A 25,120-nucleotide genomic window follows, 5' to 3' on the forward strand; every position below is an offset into this window, starting at 1 on the left:
CCTCTGCATGCTCAGAGTGCAGGTGAACTCCACCCCCCCAGTGAGAAGGGTTAATCTCCCAGAGGAACACCTGAGCACGTTCCCTCTGCTCCCCCTGCACCTCCAGGACAAATGAGGACGAGTTGTCGAGTTAAACACAAGCAGCCAAGTGACTGAATTATAATTTACTCTGTGCTCAATTTAAATTAGCGTGAGGCTATTAAAATATACAGTATAAATACAGCAATTCATCACGAGCTGTCAGGGATGACTTCAGCTATTTGCTGGAGTGGCACACGTTGCACTGAAGGGAACCAGAGCCAAATCACAGGTCAAATTAAGCTGCTATTCTGCTTTAATTCCCTCCTTTAATCTGTGGTGACATAATTGTCTTTTACAGTGTGTACAACTCCGAGGAAATTCGGGAGTATTACAGGCAGTGCACAAATGATTAATCAAATGGTCCATTTAAATGCCAGCTTAAGAGCAGGGGGAGCTCAAAGCAGTGGGGGGGATGGAAAGGAGCCAGGGCACCCTCACATTTTTCACCTGGATTTTGCCCTTTAATTGGGAGAAAGTTACCTTTGAAAAAGCCATTAAATCCTCCGCATAAAATACGTAGTTTGGCCCATAACAGAGGTGTTACGTGATGGATTCCTTTTGTTTTATTTATAAGATTATCCACCTGCTGAAAGCTTTTTAATCAACAGGTTTTTGGAATATTAGCTTCTCCTATCAAACCCTTATGTCATCATTTTAACAAGTCCCAACAATGCAGAATTCTGCTTTAACAGACCCACCCAGCGATGTTCCTATCCTGGGAATCCTCTGTCAAAACATTGGATCCACTGTGATGATCATTCAAAGATGTTGGAATTATTATGCCCTTTTACTGCTGCTTAAGCCAAGATATAAGTAATTTAAGTAATTACTTTATATAATGATATATAATTATAAATATTATATCTATAATATATATAATAGATATATAAGTATATATAACTATATACAATATAAACTGTATGTAATGTAAATTATATGAAAATATATATCATATAGAAATGTATATAATATACAAATAAATATATATATATATGAAGTATTTGGGTAATTTTTTCAATAGCAACTTGACACAATCACCATCAGAGCAGCTCATGAGCACCTTATTTTAATATATATATATTTATAACACATATATATGTTATATGTAAGTTATATATTATTTGTTATATTTATAACATATATAATATAAATGTCTTATATATTGAAACCACACACATATTGATTTAATATCTCTTTGAAATCACCCCAAATAAAACATAACTGGCAGTGACAGGCCCAGCATGAGCAGAACCTACAAGAAAACCCAGTTTCCCAAATCTCCAGGATGCTCATTATCCACCAGGAATAACCAAACCCATGGACTCGAAGGGAAAAAGGAGGTGAAATTGCTGAAAAAAGGGGCTTTTTTTTGCCACAGGGAGGTGATTTCAATTAACCTTGTAAAGGGTGAACTCGCTGATCCTCCTGCCTGAGTGAATTCCCTGGATTTCCTGGTGCTCCACCTCCTCTCCAGGCAGGTTCCCAGGGCATCCCCAAGCTTGGAAAAGCTCATTTGAGGAAGCACTGGAGAAGGGACCAGGGAAAAGCAGCTTCCTCACACAAGCCCAGATCCAGGAAGAGCTTTTCCCTGGGGGAAAAACCTGGATTTTGGGAATCTGTGCTCATTTGGAATGACTGAAATGGAGGTTTTCCTGCATAAACAATGTGGATTTTAATGCCATTAACCAAACAGACATTCAACCACCAGAAGGAAGGGAAGGAAACCAAGGTCAGGAAAGACTGGAAAGAAAGAAAATTACTGGAATCTCTTACCTTTACTGCCAGTATTTTTCCACTACGGACATGGTATGCCCTGTGTGAGGGGGAAAAAATGCAATTAATTTTAAATAATTCAATAAATTAAATAAAAATTAAATAAAATTAAATATTTTTAGATCACATACAATTCCCTCTATGCATTTGTGCAACTTGATTTCACAGAAAAATGACTTGGAGCTCAGATGTTTTATGTGAAGCCAATTTTATAGAGCACTTCTCAAGGAAAACTGGTGAAAACAAGAGACCAAAAGGATGTATTTACAATTAAATATTTATCAGGGTTTGTATCTGCCTGTTTGATGTAAAATAAACACAGTGAAGATTCTGATACAGAAGAATATCAAACTTTAAATGGGAATTTAACAGAATCACAGGATCATTCAGGTCGGAAAAGACCTCCAAGATCATCAAGTTCAACCTTAAATCTCTGAGTCCAACCTTGAATTTATCCCCTTTCCCATTTCCTTTCGATGAAACCAATTAGGAAACAACCACTATTCAGAATTTTCATGGAAAATAAGGTTTATCTCCCAAATCTGCCAGTCCTGTGGGTGTTTTCAGTGGGAAGACAGTGAGACACTTAGATATAAATATTAAAGTAAATTAAAAGAGGTTATGATCAATTCTTTATTATAACCTAAAGACCCCCAGAAAATATCAGCAAAATTAAATTCCTGTGTTGCTATTTAAGATCAGTGTTGGCATATAAAGTTAGAAAGAATTATTGTTCATGTTCACATGTACCCAAAATAATTTTGCAGAGTATTTCAACAGCAGCTTTTCTTCATTTCTTGTGGACAAACATTTCTAACTGGCTATTTAACAATGACCTGCCTACTCCTACCCACGAAGATGTAAGAAAATAAAGGCAGGTGAAAAAAAAAACCCTATTCAAAATCCAATGTAATTTTGCATAAAAACAAAACCATTAAAGGTTTTCCTCTTCACTAGTTTTACTGTCTCACACTGATTTATGGCACCACACTCCATAATGTCATATATGTGGCACTAACTTTAAAGAATTATAATATTTTACCACTCTATACCTCTAGCAATTATTACTGAAGAAGAAAAGCTTTAATGGTTGGGTTTTTTCATGCAAAAAATCACACCCAGACAGGGCGAAGTTGTTGTTTAATCTTATTTATAACCCTGAGCTCTTCTATAATTCCTGTTAATAGCTCAGAAGTTTCTAAAAACTTCACCTTAATTGAATAACTCCTGGAAGAACATTTATGTGGCACCATCAGCTTTTAGGAACAAAAAAAAAAAAAAGAAATAATCGATGCGATTTAACATCAGCACAGGAAGGAGGATCATCTGTGGGAGCTCTGACAGAGCAGGAGCTGGATGAATAATCCATGAATCCATGAACTTGCTGTAACTAGGGATGAATCAAGAGTGGCAAAACATTGTGGGCTTGAGAGGAGCAGGACTGAGGAGAGCAGGACCAGGTTGAGATGAGGATGCTCGACGTCTGTTGGCTGAGCAGGGCCCACCCAGGCCAGGCTGGCAACTTAATCAGGCTGTCAGGAAAGCTGAGCCTTTTTCCATGGGAAGAGATCTCCTGTTTCCAAGTGAATTAAAAGGGAAGAGGCGATGATTTAATTATGATGCACGCTAATTCATCCGTGGAAGTTTGGGTTGAGTTTCCAGCAGAGGGCAGGCCCCTGGTTTGGTTTACAGAGCACTGACAGCACCAATTTAACATTTAATTATGGCTGGGAATTGGAGCACAAAGGGACACGGGGCCCATGGGTGGCTCTGCAAGGCCAGGAATTTGTTTACTCCAGGCAGCTCGACTGTCCTGACCTTCCCCAGCACAATAACTGCAAAGTGATTAATGAACTTTGAATGGGAGCTTTGGTTACACCAAAAGACAACCCTACACCTCTGCCGTGTTTTAATTAACAACTAACCCTTCAAATTAGGCTCTGGTTGCTACAGTAATTACCTGTTCCACCCAGCGGGGAGGGAAAAGGGGGTTTTGTTGGATATTATGCAGAACTGGAAGTTGGAATGGATCATTTTGGTTACAGTTGATCCATTGTGGTTACAGCCAAAGCCTGAAGATTTAGTGCCTTTCATGCAGCTTTTGAAGGATGCACTAAAAAAAAATCCCATGGAATAACGTGCACAGCATGGAGAAAACCAACATTTTGGTGCATACCACACCCATTAGCAAATTTATGAATGTCTACGAGGAGATTAAACCAATATTTCATCCTAAAAGTCTCATCTCAAGGGTCAACTATCCCAGATTTCGGTGCCACCTCCAAACAAGTAAGTGAACAAACTCATCACTGTAGAATAATAAGAAGAAAAGAAGCAAAATTCAAAAAAGGTTCCTCAGAAACTTGGAATATTTCAGTGAACACACTTAAAAATCTTCCAGGACGGGCAGGAAAATGCCTAAAAAAACAACTGCAACAACAACTCTTGCTGGGGATGAGTTTCAGTGAAGACAAGTGGATGTTAAAGAGGAGGGAAAACAGTTGCTAAATAGCTGCAGAGCTGCTTAAAAACAAACATAAAGAGCAGAAATGAAATGCAGGGAAATGAGAAACATTCAAGGAAAACATCGTTTGGGCGTTTGCAAAATTTTATCCCTCGAAAAAAACCAGCTCTGAGGAAACAAATTCATTCTCCTGCTCTTTTGTTTGTTGGGGTTGGGTTTTGGTTTGCTTAAAAATCTCATATATTACAGTAAAAAGCTGTAAGAGATGATTGAGAAGGGGTGGCTATAAATCATTTGTTGTTAAGGAGAAATCGGAGACACATCAGAGGGAGCCAAATTCTGCAGTCAGAGGATTAAAAAGCAATTTTGAACACTTGATGCCAGTGCCAAATATTAAAATACAGAAAAGCCACTTCAGTTTTGCAGGAATTATACAAACACCACGGCATGGAGTGTTCATTTTACTCTCCAGAGAGGAAGCTCCAAACAAACCTTGGGACAAATAAATAAATATATTCTTATGCAGAGCCTGATCCCAATCCCACTCAGGTTACTTGGGGGATTGTATCTATCAGAAATTTGATGGTTTATTATTTTAAATGCAGATTTATAGAAATTTTATGAGATCAATAATCACCACAACAACTTCCTCCGATAATAAAAATAATTTAAATACCCATTTTAAAAAAACAAGCCTGTATTTATTAAAATAGTAGAAAAATAAACACGACAGCAACAGGAAATTCAGTTGGTGCCAAATTTCTGCACATGAAGAAACTGTAACTCCAATACTCTGCACTGAACTATTTTTTAAATTTCTATTTTATTTAAAAAGAGGCAGTTCTTAGCTATTGTAGGCACAGCATTTTTGAGGCTTAGGATAATGATTAAAGCCATTAAAAAAAGGGGCAAAGCTCAGGGATCCCTTTTGGGATCCCAACCTTACAAGACAATGAATTCTTTTCAAATTGACCAAAGTCTGACTGCAAAAAGGGCATCTCTAAAAAGAGTGGATAGTGCAAAAAGTTATAGCTAAAATCCATATATAGATATAAAGACAGAGATATAGATATAAATATATATCTTTAACTGATCAGCAGTGAGAGCTTCAAAGTGAACAGGAACTGGTGTTTAATTAAAGCCAAGTTTTAATAACTCAGACCAGTAACTCCCCCAACAAAACTTTTTACAGGTTTCATAAAAGAAGGAAGAAATTTTCAGGGAGGATGGAGGAAAGAAAGCAGCAACTTTCAAACCTCCTCAGGAAAACAAACACATTCCACCAGCAGAGGCAGTGTGGTAGAGAGCAGTGCATGAGTTTCAAAAAAAAGAGGGAAAGAGAGGAGAAAAAAAGCCAGAAAAGAGGGAGAAGTTGAGTTTTAGGGGAGTTTTCCTCTCCCCTCCTGGCCCAGGAGATGGAGGCAGTGGCCAACACAGAATCCTGGAATGGTCTGGGTGGGAAAGAACCTTAAAGCTCATCCCATCCTATCCCCTGCCACGGGCAGGGACACCTTCCACTAGTCCAGGTTGCTCCAAGCCCCATCCAACCCAGCCTGGAACATTCCAGGAAGAATCTCCCTGTGGGAAGTTCTCCCAGTGAACACACAGAGGTTGTTTTAACACTGTGTGAGGCCAGGCCAGGCTGAAACATTCCCACTGGGGAGCAGAAATTGAAATCCCTTCCTCCCCATTCCCACTGGAGCTGATGATTCCAAGCCCCCACCTCCATGACAAGGAGCAGCTTCCAAGCAAGACTGGCACAGTTGTGTCAGATATTTTATTAACCTTGACTATTAACCATCTCCCTGGACATTTAGGAATGGGAACACAGGAGCCAAGAACTTTGTCTTCCCCCCTCTGAAAGTGCAGAGTGTCCCTCAGAGGTGATGTGGCCAAAAACTGGGTTATTTTGGGGAATAAATAAGAAATATGGTGAGTGAGCAAGCCCTGCTTGAACAAAGCCCTCCAGCTAAGCCAGATAAACTTGTGATGGACTGCAGAGCATGGAACGTGCATCCCTTGTGTCCCAGAAAATCAAAATCAATAGCAGGGAAAACTAGAATAGGGCTTTGGGGGAACTGCCAACTCCTCAGCATCTCTCCCCTCACCTCTCACATAAGATGTGTTTCTCCAGGAAAGCAAATTAAGAACTGAAAGCATCAGAAGCAGCTGGCTTCTGTTTTTAAAAAGAGAGGGAAGAAAAAGGGAATTGAAAGGCACACTGTTTTCATCCTGAGGTAAAGAAAACCAAGGAGAAATGACAGATGTTTGGCTCAAACCTCAACCCTGACCCATCCTAATATTTAATGCTAAAAATGTCGTACACTGAATGTGAGGAGTTTCTACTCACTCAGCTCAAGAAGGAAAACAAACTCAACCAAAGAGAACATGCACAAGATTCTTCATAAACAGCTTAGATGGCAAACAACACATTTCTCCCTCTTTCAACAATTCTGTATCCTCCCTGGGAGGAATTTTACCCGAAGCCCAGGATGCTGTGATTGTGGGATCATTCCTTCCAGGGCAAGCAAAGAACTGACTTCAGGTTCAACACACAGACACTGAAGAAGAACAGCAATTTTCTAGCTCTTTCCTAATTTTTAGCTGCAGAGCATCTGCCCACAGTTGAGTGACTTAACAATGGTCACATCCCAAGCACAGAGCATGCAAAGATCCCTGAGTTCCTCCAACAGCTTTTCCCATCATACACAATAACTTTTTACTACAAACTGAGTTTACTGTTCTATTAAAACTCAAAAATAAACATAGTCTCTACCTAGAAAGCAAAATTCATGAAAATTATTCTCTTATGCTGATGCAGAAAAGCACTGGAGGAGCCTGGAGCAGGATCCTGCTTCCCATCTGCTCACTCCAGCCACCAGGATATATCCTTCTATTTTTTTCCCCCCAATAGCCACGGAAACAATTTCTAATCAATAAGATATTCCTTGGCAAGACTAAATGATTCAAGGGGAAGCCATGACCTGTGTGCTATGCCAATGAGTCAGTCCCTTCCCTCCCTAGAAATATAACCAACCTCAGCAAATATGACAAAATGATGGACTGACAGCAGGGAGGTAGCAGGGATGAAACGTCCCCCTCCAGCCCAGGGACCAGGAAACTCATGGCTGATGTCAGGAGGGATTCTGGAAAAGGGTATGGAGTGACAGGACACAGGGAATGGCTTCCCACTGCCAGAGGGCAGGGAGAGATGGGATACTGGGAAGGAATTCCTGGCTGGGAGGGTGGGGAGGCCCTGGCCCAGGTTGCCCAGAGAAGCTGTGGCTGCCCCTGGATCCCTGGAAGTGTCCAAGGCCAGGTTGGACGGGGCTTGGAGCAACCTGCGATAGTGGGAGGTGTCCCTGCCCATGGAATGAGATGGACTTCCAAGTTCCCTTCCCACACAAGTCCTTCCAGCATTCTGTGAATGCCACAAATCCAGAGCTGCTGTAGCTCTGCTGGCTCACAGAAGCTCTTGGTGATGCTTTAGCAGATGGAATGATAGTTCATCACCATCCAATCTCTCCTGAACAGGGACCACAGCAGTGGATGAGCTCGGCCACAGCTTTGTCCAGCTCTGTGCTGACAGCCCCAGGATGGACATTCCCTGCCTCTCCCATGCCCTGTTCCAGTGCTGCAGCATCTTACTCTCCTCATGTCCATCTGAACCTCCCAAGGTGGCAAACTCAGGCCACGAAGTAAAAACAGAAGTGAATATTTTGGTTTTCTCTACTACGTTTCCTTCTGCTCCACACCTTGGTGTGTACTCATTGCACACCTTTGTTAAAAACAGTAGGACACCATTTCACTCCAAAAGGATGGTAAAGACCGTCCCATTTCCCCAGGTTTGTATCAGCTGCTCACAGAACTGCACTGAGTAACTGTAAAGCCTCCAGACATCCTCCTCACTCAGCCACGGAACAACACACACACTCTGGGACCAAGGCAGAGCATTTCCTAACAGAAAAAGAGAAGCTTTAAAGCTTCTTATCTGAGCTCAAAAGCGAACAGAAAGAGCTGTGCTTGCAGCAGAGCAGCCCCTTCAGGCATGAGGGCACAGACTGAGGCAAACTGGACATTTTTCCTGCCCTGTGAGAAATAACTGAGAGCAAAATGTTGTGTCGGTGTCGTGCGAGAGCAACACGACTGTGAGAGCCCTCCCTGCAGCACGGCGTGCCAGCCACCAGCTGCAACCCAGACACAAATAAAATCACCCCCACATTTGCTTTACTGGTCATTTTTCCCTTTTTTTCCCCACTATTGCCACTGTCTGTCGTGCTCCTGGTCAGGCTCTAACGCCAGAAGTGTCGTGTGCTCCCATGGCCATCTAAAGACACGGATTCAAATTGTTTCTAGGAAATAACCACTTTGCCAGTTGTTGCCTCCTGCAATAGCAAACACATTAGCCTGACTCTCTGGCTGTTAAACCAGGAAATCCAGAGTGCACAGCAGTTGTAAAAAGGAGCTTTTATGGGGGTTGTGCTGGTTCAGAGCACAATCTACGCCAACCTCCCCCTCCATCTGAAACCCCACCGCAGATGCTTGAGCACTGATTGCAAAATGATTTGGTGCTGAAGTAGAAAACAACCAGCAAATACTTCTCTAAATTTTAAACTTTTTAGAAAGAGTAAAATTGGCACTAGAGGCTGCAGAAAGAGAATGTTGAGCAGCAACATGTCTCACTTAGCTCTGGGGGAATGAGGCAGTGCTGGAATCCAAGCCCGAGCCCAGCAGTGATCCCTCACCTCTTTATGCTCTAACCTGCTACTATTTCCATCTGTTCCCACTTAAACGAGTCTTCCTTGGCTCCTGCAGCCAAACATTCAGGGTTAACCTTTGAAACCTGGATTACAAACCTTTCTCCTTGTACTCATCTCACTGCAATTCATTCCCTGCTCCTTAAAGAGACCCAAACAGGCAGGAACAAAGGTGAGACAGCTCAGCCCTGACTGCCCGAGGTGGTGCCACCAAGAGCAGGACAGTCAGGACCAGGGGACCACCTCACATCAGCTGCAGGGAATGGATTTCAGCTGCTTCCAACTGGCTGCAAGGACAAAGGACAGCAGAGCAGCCACGAGCTCCCTGACACAGCCAGGAGTTATCCAACACAAGTAGATCCGGAGTAAATCCATCCCAAATCCAGGAAGAAATTTGAAGCAACAGAGTAAGCCAAAAAGTTCCTCACATTCCGTGGTGACAGCAATTTAGATGCCAATATGAGGGGTTGTTCATCCTAGAGAAGGATCCAGGGAGACCTGAGAGCCCCTTCCAGGGCCTAAAGGGGCTCCAGGAGAGCTGGAGAGGGACTGGGGACAAGGCATGGAGGGACAGGACACAGGGAATGGCTTCCCACTGCCAGAGGGCAGGGAGAGATGGGAGACTGGGAAGGAATTCTTGGCTGGGAAGGTGGGAAGGATCTGGCACAGATTGCCCAGAGAAGCTGTGGCTGCCCCTGGATCCCTGGAAGTGTCCAAGGCCAGGCTGGACGGGGCTTGGAGCAACCTGGGTTGGTGTCCCTGCTCATGGAATGAGATGAGCTTTCTGTTCCCTTCCAACCCAAACCATTGTCTGATCCTTTGACTTTAAAGATCTTTTCCAACCGGAACAATTCCATGATTCTGAGCTCACTCACAGTCCCTCACTGGGATCAAACTCCCATTTCCAGGGTTGCTGTTCGTTTAATCTTCCGAGCTGTGGGCACACAACACAACACAACCCAACCAACTTTAATTTAAGAATCATCCAGTTTCTAATTAAACAGCCATAGGCAGCTGGCTGGATACATTTTAATCCGTTTCAATAACGTATTGATTGGATACTGAAGCTTAAAAATTAAAAGTAAAAAGATGACCGGGGAATTGTCCCATCTCAGCCCAACAGTAGAACCCTCTGTAAATAACTCCTCTTTTAACCATCAGCTAAATGAACACTTCAATACCACACTACAAAGTCTTCTGCAAAATTACTTTAACTAACAAGCAGAAATTTATCAGCTTCAGCCAAAATCAATGCTGAAATCAATTTGAACACTGGTTGTGTCTAAAGGGGCTCATTGGCAATTTAGGGAAATTACACCATGTAAATGCCTGTGCTTTAATTGAACAGTTTCATCAACTAGGCTGTGATTGCTGTCCATTCATTTATTTACTTTCACTGCAGCTCCCATTCTGCAGAGGAATGGGTTTTGTCAGACTTGAAGGAGGTACTTTATCTTCATTTTATGCACTTTTGTGCATAACAGATTTTATGAGGCAGGAGAGCAATGGTTGGGGTCAAAAGGAACAAGTGACCAGCAGCCACTGGTCAGTCTTGTTTAAACCACAGTGGGAAGAGGTGCAACCTGGTGGGGGATTTCTAACTTGATCAGTTATTACTGTTCCAGTGCTTTTTAGAGGGACTAAAAATAAAACAGAGCAAGAGAAACAGCAAGTGGATGCGGTCTGGGAAAGGAAATAAAGGGAAGTGCCTCCACCACTGCAGCACAAGAATTCAGGGAGGTGCAATTTTTAGACTTCAAAAGGCCCAAGATGTGTTTTAATGCCAAACAAACACTGAACCTGCCTCTGCTTCCTTCCTGCTGGGTCAAACACCATGGATAAAAGGTTGTTCCAGGGAAAACCTCCCCTGGAAATCACCCACTGGTGAAGCCACGTGGGTCAGCTCTGGGAACCTGCAGGGATGGGCTCTGATCCTGCTTCTGTCCCTGCTCTGCAGTGGGATTTCCCTGCCTGCAGTTACCCTCTGCCACGTGAAGGGGATCACCCCAACCTACTCTGCAAAAGGGCCAAAATAATCTGGGAATCCAAGTATTTTAAACAGAGGCAAATGATTTTTCTTGTGAAGAAGGCTCCAGGGAGACCTGAGAGCCCCTTCCAGGGCCTAAAGGGGTTCCAGGAGAGCTGGAGAGGGACTTGGGACAAGGGATGGAGGGACAGGACACAGGGAATGGCTTCCCACTGCCAGAGGGCAGGGAGAGATGGGATATTGGGAGGGAATTGTTCTCTGGGAGGATGATGACCCCCTGGCACAGGTTTCTCAGAGAAGCTGTGGCTGCCCCATCCCTGGAAACGTCCCAGGCCAGGTTGGAGCAACCTGGGCTAGTGGAAGGTGTCCCTGCCCATGGCAGGGAGTGAAACTGGATGGTCTTTAAGGTCCCTTCCAACCCAAACTATTCCAGAACTCCATGATATCCACATGGAAAACCAGAAATGAAAGAAGAGAGGAGAGGAACAGCCCCACTAAGACTCAAGACTGGCTTCCCACAACATCAGAGGTGCATTATAGTCACTGCTTTTAAAGAACAATCTGGATCTACAGAGCTCCTTCCTGCCAGCACCAGTGTCCTGCACTGGAATCCATGGGATAAATCAGGAGGAGGAAGCTCCATCCCCTCCACCTCCCTTCCCATCAAACATAGCTGAACCTCCTCTGGAGCTTCCAGGCTCCAGAACCGACCCTGCCTGTCCCTGCCCACGGCAGAGCACCCACAATCCCCTCCCAAGGCACAGTTTGCAGCCTGTGCAAGGCACAGAAACAACATTCCATGTGCTAATGGGGCACCCCGAGGTGGCCTGGGATAGGGAATGAAGGAACAGGCAGATGCTGGAACACACCACTCACCCAAACTGCACAATTGCTCCAGTAAATGGCTCCAACAAATTAAGTTTTCCACATTTCTCCCCGTTTTCCCCAGCCATGCAATTCTTAGGGTGGTACATCATCAACAGCCACTTCTCTCCCAATTGCTCAACTCAAAGTGAAGCCTTCTGGTTAAACTGCATTTTGGAAGATGGGAAGCCATTCCCCTCCTTTTCTTCCCTCTCTCCCAGATCCTGGTAACTCACAAATTAATTAGGGCATCATTGGGGCTTTATGTTTATCTCTGTGTACAGAGTGTTATATTCTCCTGCTGCTGGAGGCTCCTCCAACAGAACCCAAAAAGATTTCAAAACCATCCACAGCTCCCATTTAAAATAAATCCCATGAACACAGAAGGGATTAAACAGAGTTCCTGGAACATCCCACTTCTCCTGAGCTACAATTGCACAGCAAAAACTAGAAAACATGAAATAAGAGAAAAATATTCTATTTTAAAGGAAGGAAACAGTGTTTTGATACACCATGTGAGAGATTTGACTGAGTAATAATTTGCCAGAGATAAATATCTCTACTTTGTGATATATTTAAGTTCAAAATATGCACGATTTTAGGTCTAAATAATTAAAGTAGCTACTCCTGACCCTGGCTGTCAGTATGTGCATCCCACTGCAAACCAAATCATTTAACATACAGTTTGGGGGTGGTTTATATTTTGGAACATGCAACCAATCAAAAAGCAAGGATAATTAACTGGCTTTGCCATATCCAACTTCAGGATTTTTATCGTCCCTTAATTAAGAAAATAGCACAGCAAAAGGTAGGGGCAAAATAGGATGTCAAACAACTATAAAATCCCTTCTTTTTAGAACAGGAAAAACATTTAGATTCAGCAAGTTCTCCCTAGAAATATTGCTATAAAGTATTGATTTTTTACCAGACTCAATTGACTGAAAAGTTGTTTGTATAGCAATATTGGCCAAGCCAATATACTGGAACAATTTTGCTACACACAGTAATCAAGTGTATTTCTAAAGTATAATTATACTGTCATAAAAATAAAGCTAAGATACCTCTTCTCCAAGCAATAAACCAGTTGCAGCTGTAAAGAACCCAAATAAATGAAATCCATTTTCTAACTAAACATAACGTCTGGTGAAGAGAATGGACCCACCTCCCCTCTCTCCTCCCCCCCCTCCTGGAGCCAGGGGTGGGATGAGAAGTGATCAATACTTCCATCTCAATAAAAACTATTTCAATAGGAAGTTAATTCACGTGGCAAAGGGAGGCTGAGAATTTTCCCTGCCTCGTTTGCCGAACGCCAGGAATATATCATTGCCATAATGGATCTGGGTTAGGATAAAGAGCTGGGCAGAGAGGGAGCTGGAAGAGAGGAGAGGGTGCAGACAGGCTCGTTCTTTAGCTGCAGATCAATAACCCACACGGGCTCTTCTCTCCACCAGCACGAGGGGGGAAACGCAGCCAAACCTCTGCAATTAATTTTCCTTGACAAATGTTCATTGATTTACTGGAATAAAATATATGGGGGCTGCTATGTATGACTAGTGCAATCCAGCTACCTGTAAGGATTCCACTCTGCAAGTCCTTATTGGCTTGGGTTGGTGTAGATGATCTTCCCTTCAGGAAGGGGGGATTGCTCCAAGGTGGGAAGTTCTGCCACAGGGCTGGAGCCCCTCAGCTCTGGGAGAGGCTGGGAGAGCTGGGAATGTTCACCTGGGGAAGAGAAGGATCCAGGGAGACCTGAGAGCCCCTTCCAGGGCCTAAAGGGACTCCAGGAGAGCTGGAGAGGGACTGGGGACAAGGGATGGAGGGACAGGACACAGGGAATGGCTTCCCACTGCCAGAGGGCAGGGAGAGATGGGAGATTGGGAAGGAATTCTTGGCTGTGAGGGTGGGGATAAAGGACAGCAGAGCAGCCACGAGCTCCCTGACACAGCCAGGAGTTATCCAACACAAGCAGATCTGGAATAAATCCATCCCAAATCCAGGAAGAAATCTGAAGCAATAGAATGAGCTAAGAAGTTCCTCACATTCCGTGGTGACAGCAATTTAGATGCCAATATGAGGGGCTGTTCATCCTAGAGAAGGCTCCAGGGAGACCTGAGAGCCCCTTGCAGGGCCTAAAGGGGCTCCAGGAGAGCTGGAGAGGGACTGGGGACAAGGCATGGAGGGACAGGACACAGGGAATGGCTTCCCACTGCCAGAGGGCAGGGAGAGATGGGAGATTGGGAAGGAATTCTTGGTTGTGAGGGTGGGGAGGCCCTGGTACAGGTTGCCCAGAGAAGCTGTGGCTGCCCCTGGATCCCTGGAAGTGTCCAAGGCCAGGTTGGATGGGGATTGGATCAACCTGGGCTGGTGGAAGGTGTCCCTGCTCGTGGCAGGGATGGGACAGGATGAGCTTTAAGGCCCTTTCCAACCCCAAACCATTCCAGGATTCTGGGATAACGTGTAAAACATCTACACACACAAATAGCTCCCTGGAGCAGGGTGGAATGACACCTGCACAGGAGGACACTCTGTGAAGTCACTGCAAGTGCTGATTTAAAACATGAACGGGATAAAAAAGAAAAAGAAAGGCAGAAATAGTTCCCTGATCCAGAAGGGGCCTCAGGTCTTTTCTTTTTTACTTTCCCAGACTGCAGGCAAATGCCACAGTCACCCACTTAACAAAGGTGATCAAAGCACACTACCTTAGAAATACAAAATTATGTCAAAAAAGTGAAAAATGCAGATTATACCACATTTTATCCAGATTTCCTGTATGAATTTTAAGAAATGTGAAAAACATACTGTGCATGTGGCAACGTTATGAAAGAATGAGATGTTTTTACACTATTTCTGCTCCCAAAAGCTGAGTCTCATCCTACACACCAACACTCCCAACAGACACAGAATGAGCTGCTCCTTCCAAGCTGACAGACAGGCAAGAAGTTCATCAGACTCTCAGTGCAAAAACAGGAGGCAAGGGAGGGAAGAACACATTCCCTTACCTTGGTTTACATTCTTTAGACTTTTTAGGATGAAGGGGAGACATTTTTGGTAGGACCATTCTTATGCTGGTCATGATTTCACATTGTTACTTCCTTATTTCAGCTGCTTCCCAAAGAAAATCACCCAGAACTGGACACAAGGACATATGTGGGTGGGATATTCCCTGCCCTGACTATGGTTCAAATGCTTTCCACATGGACCAGAGCACGTGGTCCTCCTTTGTGATGCTTCTCCCACCTGCACCCACTCCCAGAGCACAGGGAAGGGAAGGAACCTTCTCTAACTCAGAAAACACAAAGACTGAGCATTAAAGCTCAACATTCTCTCTCACATCTACCATAAAGTAAGAAAACAATACCAATTCCTCAAGTTTCTTGGTCTAGGAAAATCCAAGACAACTCTCCATGAGATTTCTGAACCACGTTCCACTCACAATCTAACCTGATTTTCAGAGTCCACTCCAAGGCTGGATTTGTTCCTTTAAGCTTTTGGAAGTCCATTTCCATTAAACCTTCTGCAACGTTGGCAGCCAATTAGAAACTAAACTAAATGCACCGTAACTTTTAAAACATTTTAGGAGGGAGGAAAAAAAAAATGTTCATCTGAAAGTTAAAATGTCTAAGGTATAAACAAAACCCTAATGGGATGCTGGGTTACTGTATATGGTAAATAGCTCTCTGGAGGAAACCTTTATTGCTCCCTCAGGGCTTTCTTATAAAGTATGGATTTCTTAATTCCCAGTGGAATATTTTTCATACCCCACTGCAGACTATTAAGTACCAGATATTACATTATGTAGTTTAAACTTTGCACTATGCATGAGAAAGACTTTCCTGTCGAGAAAACTATATCTGTGTTATTATAATCTTTACAATATTCAAATTAATACTGGCTGCAGGGTATTAAAGCTCCACTGACGAAATTTGGGAGAGTTGATCATTTCATATATTCATCAGCCTGCGTGTGAAGCTGCTCAGGAGGGAGGGAAGTCACTGCAACAGCAGAAGGGGGGGTGTGAGGAATTCTGAACTGGTGTCACCACATCCCACTGGTGTCATTCCCAGTAAGGGCGTGGTGAGCCAGCAGAAATAATGGCACTGGAAATCCTGGAGGCAACTCAGGACATTCCAAGTTCCACTCGTGAGCCATTAACTTGTTACCCAGAGGGGGATTCAAAGCTAAGCATTAAAAAGATAATAAAAATGCACCAGCCCTCCCAGCACCCAAGAACAGACACCTTGTAAGAAAATCCTTGTAAGAAAATATATAAGAAAATCCTTTCAAAGTTCAGATTAAGGATTTATTTTATCATCTTCCCTGCAGAGGAGCAACAGCCCACCTACACCTCGACACGAACACGAAGGGTAAAAACAAAAAGAGCTGTTAAATCTCAGGTTTTTTAAAGGTTTTAAGTGAAATCCCCACTCACTTGTAGACTGTGCCTCCATTGCCGTGACCGAGGATGTCTCGATACCGTATGTCTTGTTCATTCATCTCCACAAGAAAGAAAGAAAAACAAAAGAGATGTCATGCTGGGGATGGAAATGTCAAGGAAAAGCAACTCTAGGCCATAAACAACAAGCAGTCTGGGTCATTTCAAGTTCAGCTGCAAGAACGAGAAGATCAATACAACATTTGCTGTCCAATTTATAAAAGACGATACCAAGGGACAAAGTGATGGAAAGTTTAATGACAATTTGTTTGCCTGGGTCATTTCATTAAAGTTTGATAAAAGGTGTCAAAATGGAATGATATAATATAGCTCAAGAGGGTCAGGTCACAGCTACTGATAGGAAAAGGGTCTCCAGAACAGCACATAACCAAAGCCAAAGTTGGAGGTGAATGGAAACAACCCAACAGAAAACTGTCAGCTTGAAGTGTGGCTGGAAAAGTTTATGATTTATTCTGGAATCAGCATCAGTGATACTAATTGAGTGACAGCTCTGCCAGCAGGTTGTTTCACACAGCACCATTTACTCACCTTTTAAATAAAAAAAAATACATATATTTGGAAAAAAACAAGTCTTGAATTGCAATAAAAACATTTTTTCCTTGAAATACACAACTAATTATTTGCCTCAACCTTTCTGTTCCCCGGGACAACTCTCCAGACACGATGAGATCCTCAGAAATCCAAGCAGGAGCCTGATAACAAACACTGCAAATTGCAAAAGCTGGAATTTGGCACCTTTCTGATAGTGTTTTTATAAAAATTTATTATACCGAAGGATCAATTCAAATGTAAAACTACACTTCCTCTGTATAAATTCAGTTCTACTGATTTTGCACCTATTAAAAAAACTCACTAAAGACATTCTTGCAATGCATGTGTATGCTTTAAAATAAGCATTTTAATCAGAATAAATTCTGGACAGAATGCATTTTCTAATCTAAAGAGATTCCCCCATCGCCTGATAATTTTCAGTAGTAAATGTTTGGACAAATCCTGCTTTTAAAAGATCTTTTCCTAGGAAACCAACTTGTTTGTTCACCATCTTACCCAACAAACTTGTTGTGTTACCATCACAAGGTGGAATGTCCTAGAGAGTCAACACTCAGCATGTCTTAAAAACAGAAAATGGAATATTTAATTGATTTAAAATAAGCTTTAAGGACAGAAATGATTAATCCAAAATTTGTGTCCTTTCCTTTCACTGCCTGAACAAAACACATTGTTTCTCACAGGAAATGCTGCACATTTCTTCCAGTGATGTTAAGACCTGAGTCCTGAGAAAACTCAAAATACCTCAAAGTAGAAGCTGACTCTATTTGATTACCTATTCGTAGTCAAACCTTGGCCAGGTATCTAAGAGGGAATAAAATGGCCCACTCAAATACCAAGGTTTATGAGGAAAATCAACATTTATCTTATTACCAAAAGCTCTCCTGCTTATTGCATCCATCAGAAAATGCACATAAAGAGGGGGAAAAGACACCTCACAGGGAACAGTCACTCATAAACAAGATTTAAACTATGTAAGGAATCTAGAGTGGATCCCCTGCACTAGAAATAATTTCTTTCAGGCTGCAGACTCGTTAATTTAAAGTTAATTTAAGGAGTTCTGCTCTTCCAAGCTGGAAGACTTGAGTTCTCTGGTCTTGGAGGCAACAACCAACATCTCTCCTGCATCCTCAGAAATGTTCTTCTCAACATAACTCTGAAGAGAAACCCAATGAACCCATAAAGCCATGGAGAAACTCCTATCTTCCCCACTTGGGGGTGAAAAAGGAGAATTTTTGGTGGTTACACAAGTTATAAACAACAAATTGAGCCGAATCGGAGACAAAGCGTTTCCTCTTTTCTCCCGTTTTCTGCTCACTGGGAAAAGGGAGTATTTTCTCCACATCATTCCCTAACAGATGGGGATAGGAACAGCTCCATCCTCTGAGGATAGACCTAGTGATATCCCAGAAAAACAGCAACCAGAACCCAGGGAAAAAACAGGAATACTGGGGTGGAGGGAGTGTCCGTCGGCAGCCGACGGAGAGATAAAGTGTGATTTACTGGCTCCAATAAAGGTGCCAAAAAACCACAGGGTGATTTATTTATTTTAACTGGGAAAACTGGATTCTCCATCATAAAACACCAACACAAAAACAATGAACTCCCCGGGAAGGACTGGAATATTAAAGCTGCAAACCCAACCTGGATTGGCCGCCGCCGACACAAAGGGAATTCATGCAAAAGCAAAGCTTCAATTATGGAGCAGCAAACAAAACACCCCTCGCCTGGACCTGCTGGGTTGGGCAGAAATCAAGTGTCTGCCTGTTGTAAATCATTAAAAGCAAAATGCCCAATTAATCCTGATTTGATGTGGAGGGGCTGCCACAATCCCGCGGCCGCACCTTCGCTTCCCAAATGGAAGCAATCATGGATTCAGCCAACAGTCACACTCCATGAGCAGACAATTGAGGAGATTTAGTAAATCCCACTTTATAGAGCAGAGACTAATCGGAAAACACGAGCCAGTCAAATGTTTCTTATGAACTGTTGACACTATATCAATGCTGAATCAATTGGTGGCATTTACTCTGAGTGACAGAAAAGAAATAAATATTTATATCACATCACCTATATCAATGAACCCAGGCAGAAAGCTATTTCTAACCTGTCAATATTTGATTATCTTGAAGAATCATGTCCCCTTCTTTTAATGATTAATATGAATTCCTTATTAAACCTAAATGGAAACTACTGGAGGAATATCATTAGGGATGCCTGAAAGCAGAAACTGCCAAAAAATAATCAAAACTAATAGCCCAGGCCATATTTAAGTAACAATAAGTATGACTTAATCCCCCTCAGAAGGAGGAAAAGTTAAAAGTTACTACTGGAAACCCAGCTCCAGTTGTGGATCTGGGATCAAATTTTGCAGAACACAACAAAAATCATTTGCTCTCAACAGAAGGCAGATTAACTCCCATCAGGGTGAATAAAAAGTAGCATTAAAGGTTAAATTAATTATTAGGGTTTTTTTAAATGGGTTTAAGTAACATTTTTAAAATCACAACAAGAAGTCTGGTTTTTTTATACTGTTCCAAAATTCTAAAACACGGGAGAAATCTGTGAATCTACTGCAGGGCACACAAACCACTTGTTTTTCTTGTTTTGAACACATAAGGTGCCCAAATTCGGCTCTGCACAAGAGCTTTTACTCACATTCAACGATTCTACCTTTAAAAAAAAAAAAAATCAGTGATATGGGAGTTATTACCAACACCACTTAGAGAAGTTCAGCTGCCTGCTGCTGGCACTGCCAGAATTTCAGGTCATCAAGAGAAATGTATTTTCTGGCTCTCAAATTTTGAAACACGAGCAAATCCACCTGGTGGGAACATGGGAATAAAAAAATTAAACCTGGACGTGAGGGACCATCAAACTAAAACCTGGATGTGAGGGAACATCAAACTAAACCTGGACATAAAGGGATGCTGACAAACCTAAAACCACATTTCCAAGCTGCATTCCGGGGATTCAGTGGCACTGGGGTGTCCAAATCCTATTTTTGAGGGGGTCTCTCATCTGTTCCCCCTCCCAGTGTTCCAGGTGAGGCTGAAGGACACGAGGAAGCTCAGCCTTCATCTTCCTGACACGCTCAACTACCAACTCCTTGATTCATGAAATGCCAACGAGGCTTGGAGAGGTCATTGTGTGAAGGCACTGAATAGGCATCTGAGATAATTAAGATTTCAGCCTTCGAAACGTGGAGAGGAAGTGAACAGCAGTTAAGAAAATCAATAAGAGTCTTTTATTTGCAGTGACACAGATGTCTCAGTCAATAGAGCCTAATAGGCAAGTCTGAGCCCACGACAGGCACCGGCCTCCGAGGCTGCAAAGGGCTCTCTGTGACAAACATTAAAACATATTTATGCTGCTGCTGAAGGATCTGGGCTTCTTTGAAGGTGGTTTAATTTAACAGTGCATATTTAATGTCATTACAAGCCCGCCCAAAACAAGCACAAAATAACTGTGCTGTTTGTCCGCTCGTCCATCAACTGTTACATTAAAAACCTTTCACTTTTGAGTGTCAGGAGCTGAATGCCTGGAGCAGGAAGGGAAAGGAATTCAAGACAGTTTTCTACAACTTTGGGCGGTTTTTTGGGTTTACTGGGGGTTTTTTTTGCTTTTCATAAAAAGAAGTTACAACATAGAATCATAAAATAGGTTAGGTTGGAGAAGACCTTTAAAAGCAAGTTCATCCATTAATTTAACATCACATGAAGTGGCAGAGTGAAGGAGGGCAGGGTTAGATGGGAGACTGAGAAGAAATTGTTCTCTGGGAGGAGGGTGAGGCCCTGGTACAGGTTGCCCAGAGAAGCTGTGGTTGCCCCTGGATCCCTGGAAGTGTCCAAGGCCAGGCTGGATGGGGTTTGGAGCCACCTGGGCTAGTGGAAGGTGTCCCTGCCCATGGCAGGGGATGGCACTGGATGTGCTTTAAGGTCCCTTCCAACCCCAACCATTCCATGATTCTAAAGTGATTCCAGAGCAGTTCCTTGCAAAAACCTGTTAAATATTCAAGTGTCTTCTGCCCTAGAAAGCAGGAAGGTCATTCTAAGTGAGGAGTTGACTCAGTTATTCAAAATTGATTAACTTTCTCCCCTGGAATTGTGGCGGCAGCGCAACACGTGCGAGGGGCCTCCATCTATTTGGAGCTAAATCTGATTAGCACATTTTGAGAAATGGGAAGCAAATTGCTCTGCCAATCAAAGTAAATCAGGACACACAACTCATTCATATCATGAAGGTTTTCATGGTGCCTCCAAGCCCTGTGTTAAAAGAACACATCACAGCTAAATGAGCAGTAAACATCTCTGCCCCTATTTGTGCTGTGCCAATCACTGCAGAGCCAGGCAGCCAAGGCTCCATCCAAAGCACCTACCTGGCCATTGGCAAGTATTTTCTTCAGCTCTGCAGAAGACTTTTTCAAGCTGGAATAAAAACGAGAGGTGATTATTTTTAACGACCGGGTCGTTTCGCTCCGTCAGACCAAGGGAAATCACAAGCCACAAATTCCTGGTTCCATTATTCTGAGCAGGTGAAACTTGGAGGAGGAGATCTAGTGAACACCAGTCAGTACTGCCAAAGTGCAGACAGCAGGGATGGAGAAGCAGTGAACACTTCAGAGAATCAATATATTTTTCACCTTTACCAACTGGTTGGTTTAGACACCTGACTACACCACCCTCTGAGACACAACCTATTGTTCATCAGTAAAATGAAAGAAAGATACTCTGGCACATCAGGTGGTTCAGAAACCACAGGAAAATATGGTTCACATCTAGTTTTCAGGTGCCATATCTTGTTTTACAGCTCCTTAAGGGATTATTCCTCAATAATTCCTGCAGCAGAAGGCTTTTTGCCCCACTACCTCAGACGAGTGCAGACCAGAGCACGGTGAGCAGGACAGTAAAATTCCTGATTTAGGCACCTCAGGGACGTGTCTAAATCCCTGAGATGAGTCCAGCTTTCCATTCCAGCTCAACTTGCTGCACTCCCTGTGCTTTTTCAGGAAGAATCTACTCCCATGTCAATAATCTTACACAAAACAACTCAATTTTCCCTTTTAGGAGAACTTTAACAAACCACAAACTCTCAGCTTGGTGAGTTTTGTAGGTAAAACCATCAACAGCTTCAAACTCCTTCCACCCACTCACAAAACGCTGCTTTTCACCTCCTCTCCTGACAAACTCTGTTCCTTGTACCTTCAACACAACAAACTGCCTGGGCAGCAAAATGCCTGCAAAACTTCATCTCAAAGGGACATTCTGCTCTTATTACTGAAGTCTGAAAAAAAAAAAAAGAAGTACAAAATAATATATTCTTGAAAGGCCTGTGCACGTGTCTTGATCACAGATCATTATTAACAGGAACAGTGAAAACACAGATTTCATATTTGGTGGCTTTGTTCTTTAATAGGCCTCTTGTTCCCACGACTACATTAAAGCAAAATTAAGTTTTCCAAGGAAACATAAGTTGATCTTGTCATCTTTCATGACTAACAATTTGTGAACATGAAACAAAGAGAGACTTTCAATTACTTCAAAAACAAAACTCCGAGCGCGGAAGGGCTGGGAAAAGGATTGGCAATTAACCACCAAATAAGGTGACAAGAAGCTTCTAGAAGCTTCCTTTGCAATGCACTTTAAGAACAAGCTCAAAGTACAGCGAGTGCTGAAAAGCCACAGCACAGAAAAACAGCTTTATTTAGTTCAGACTGGGAGGGCTGCGGGTCAAAGCCATTCAGATTTAGTTCCTTTATGGAGTTTTGGGTTGGATTATCACCACTAAAACATGGAGCAAATCTTCCCCAAGGGATGGGGCAAACCTGGCTCGCTTCTTTTTTTACCTCCACAATTAGCAAAGCCACTAAAGGGAGCAGCAAACTGGTTTTAGTGGTGCTGGGATGGGGCTCCCAGCGGGGCAGAACTCCCGTGGAATCTCCTCGTCAATGGGCACCCACATCCCATCATTCCCACGAGGAAAAGAGGGATCTGGGGACTGTCCCACCACCTTGGGGTGTTAACAGAACAGGCACCCAAAATTCACCCATCAAATGCAGCCCAACTGTGTCTTTGATCGTGTTCATCTCTCTCTGGCAATTAATCTCTTTTTATTTTACAAAATGCTCTCAGAGAGCAAAGGCAGCAGATGCTGATGCACAGATAAATGCAATATTACATGCTTATTAGAATAATAGAATAATTTAGGTTGAAAGGGGCCTCCAGAGGTTTCTATTCCCACGGTTCAAATATGCTCCTGTATGAAGAACATGGAGCCAGACTTTCCTTGTTGCTTTCTTAAGAACACACAAGGTTTTTGTTTATTCCTTTTAACATCAGTATGCAGAATAACGACTTCATGGAATAAAAGGGAGTTTATGGTCCAGCATTTAGAAATCAGATCTCTAGGAAAAAAAGAGAACGAGTTCTCTTGCATTTTAAGACTTTAACATGGGTTTTCAAATTAGGATGTGAATATTTTCAAATTGGGATGTGAAAAGAAAAATAAGGGAGATGGACTTCAAAACTTTGGTGAAACTGTACGAAATAGGGCACCTAAGTTGTAAGGAATTTTCAAATAAATAATAAACCTACAGAGCTTTATGATTTGGGTTATTTATCACTGCAAACCTAAGAATGGGGTATTTTAAAAGCCAAGAATCCTGGAACGAGATCAAGCAACGAAGACTCCAACATACAAACCTTGCCATTAGATCAACTAATTATTGATTAATACCTGATTAGTTCAACCCCAAACGGTACCTCAATGCTTTATAAGCACAAAACCACCCCAAAGAACCAGAAAACACTTTTTTTTTTTCCCCAGAAGAAAACTCTCGTGGAGCCCCCGGCGCCACGAATCCAGGTGATTCACCTTCCCCATCTCAGCACTGGAGGAAAAAGTCATTCACCACCAATGTCACTGTTGGCAACAACCACACAGGAGGGTGTTTTGGTGTGAGAAAAGGTGAGAACACAAAGCAGGGGCCCGGCTCTTACCTATTGCTGGGGAGGGAATCGGCCACGGCCGAGCCGCTGTTGTTGGCAGCCCCTGCTCGAGTATTTACCTGCAGGCAGGGAAAGGATCTTTTCTCAGTCACTGTGTTCAGAGGACACCATTCTAATTAACCTGTAATTTGCCACGGATTTCTCATTTCATGAGGAAGGTTAATTAGCTGCTTGCCAGGCACAGCAATGGTTGGGGTGTGTATGTAGGTTAGCAGGCTCCAGGATTCCTGGGCTGCAGAAACCTCCCCACCTTCAACAGTGCAGGAAAACAGGGGATAAATCCATCATTTTTGCACATTTTAAAATCTAAACAGTCATTTGGTGCATTTGGAGCCTCTTACATGTGATGACACGAGCAACAAGCTGAGCTGAAGGAATCCAAACCATCAAATGATTTCGTTGCGGTGCCTTCTCCACTTAGAAATGACTGGAATCAAACCAGTGTGGTGGGGCTTTAAATGGCTGAATTCAAATGAATATGGGGGGGTTAAAGCTTTGAAGTAGTGGCAGGTATTAGTTCATAAAGTGGCTATTAAAATTTAGGAACCCGATTAACAGAGGTTAAAAGGAAAAAGAAAGGCAGTTCCATTTTAATAAAACTATATATATAATGTATATACACATATGTAGGTGTGTTATATCTATACAGATAGCATTAGTTGATGAAGTGACTATTGAAATTTAGGAACCTGATTAACAGAGGTTAAAAGGCAAAAGAAAGGCAGTTCCATTTTAATAAAACTATATATATATATATATAGTGTATATGCACACATCATATATATATAGATATAGATACACAGATAGCATTAGTTGATAAAGTGATTATTAAAATTTAGGAACCTGATTAACAGAGGTTAAAAACAAAAAGAAAGGCAGTTCCATTCTAATAAAACTATATATAGTGTATATACATATAAATATATACATGTATATATATATATGCACACACATATATATACACCTATATATATACACACAGATAGCATTAGTTGATAAATTGACCATTGAAATTTAGGAACCTGATTCACAGAGGTTAAAAACAAAAAGAAAGGCAGCTCCATTTTAATAAAACTCTATCTATCCATCTATATATTATATATATATATATATATATACACAGATAGCACAACATTTAGATAAATCCTTCTCCCACCCTCACCAAAAAAAAAAATTAAAAAATTA

At 42.4% G+C, this 25,120-nt stretch overlaps 1 protein-coding gene across 3 annotated transcripts in view; it reads right to left on the reverse strand.

Moving 5' to 3' along the window:
- MAP2K5 (mitogen-activated protein kinase kinase 5) overlaps nt 1-25,120 on the reverse strand; it is a 128,919-nt gene that overhangs the window by 84,903 nt on the left and 18,896 nt on the right. For all 3 annotated transcript variants that reach the window (XM_032699902.1, XM_032699901.1, XM_032699903.1), the window contains 4 exons: nt 23,927-23,994; nt 21,307-21,355; nt 16,356-16,420; nt 1,855-1,894 (listed from right to left, as the gene is read on the reverse strand). In XM_032699902.1, coding sequence (XP_032555793.1) covers nt 1,855-1,894; nt 16,356-16,420; nt 21,307-21,355; nt 23,927-23,994 — 222 coding nt within the window. The remainder of the gene's footprint in view (nt 1-1,854; nt 1,895-16,355; nt 16,421-21,306; nt 21,356-23,926; nt 23,995-25,120) is intronic.

The sequence above is a fragment of the Chiroxiphia lanceolata genome, chromosome 12, assembly GCF_009829145.1.
Source record: "Chiroxiphia lanceolata isolate bChiLan1 chromosome 12, bChiLan1.pri, whole genome shotgun sequence".
NCBI classification, from domain to species: Eukaryota; Metazoa; Chordata; class Aves; order Passeriformes; family Pipridae; genus Chiroxiphia; species Chiroxiphia lanceolata.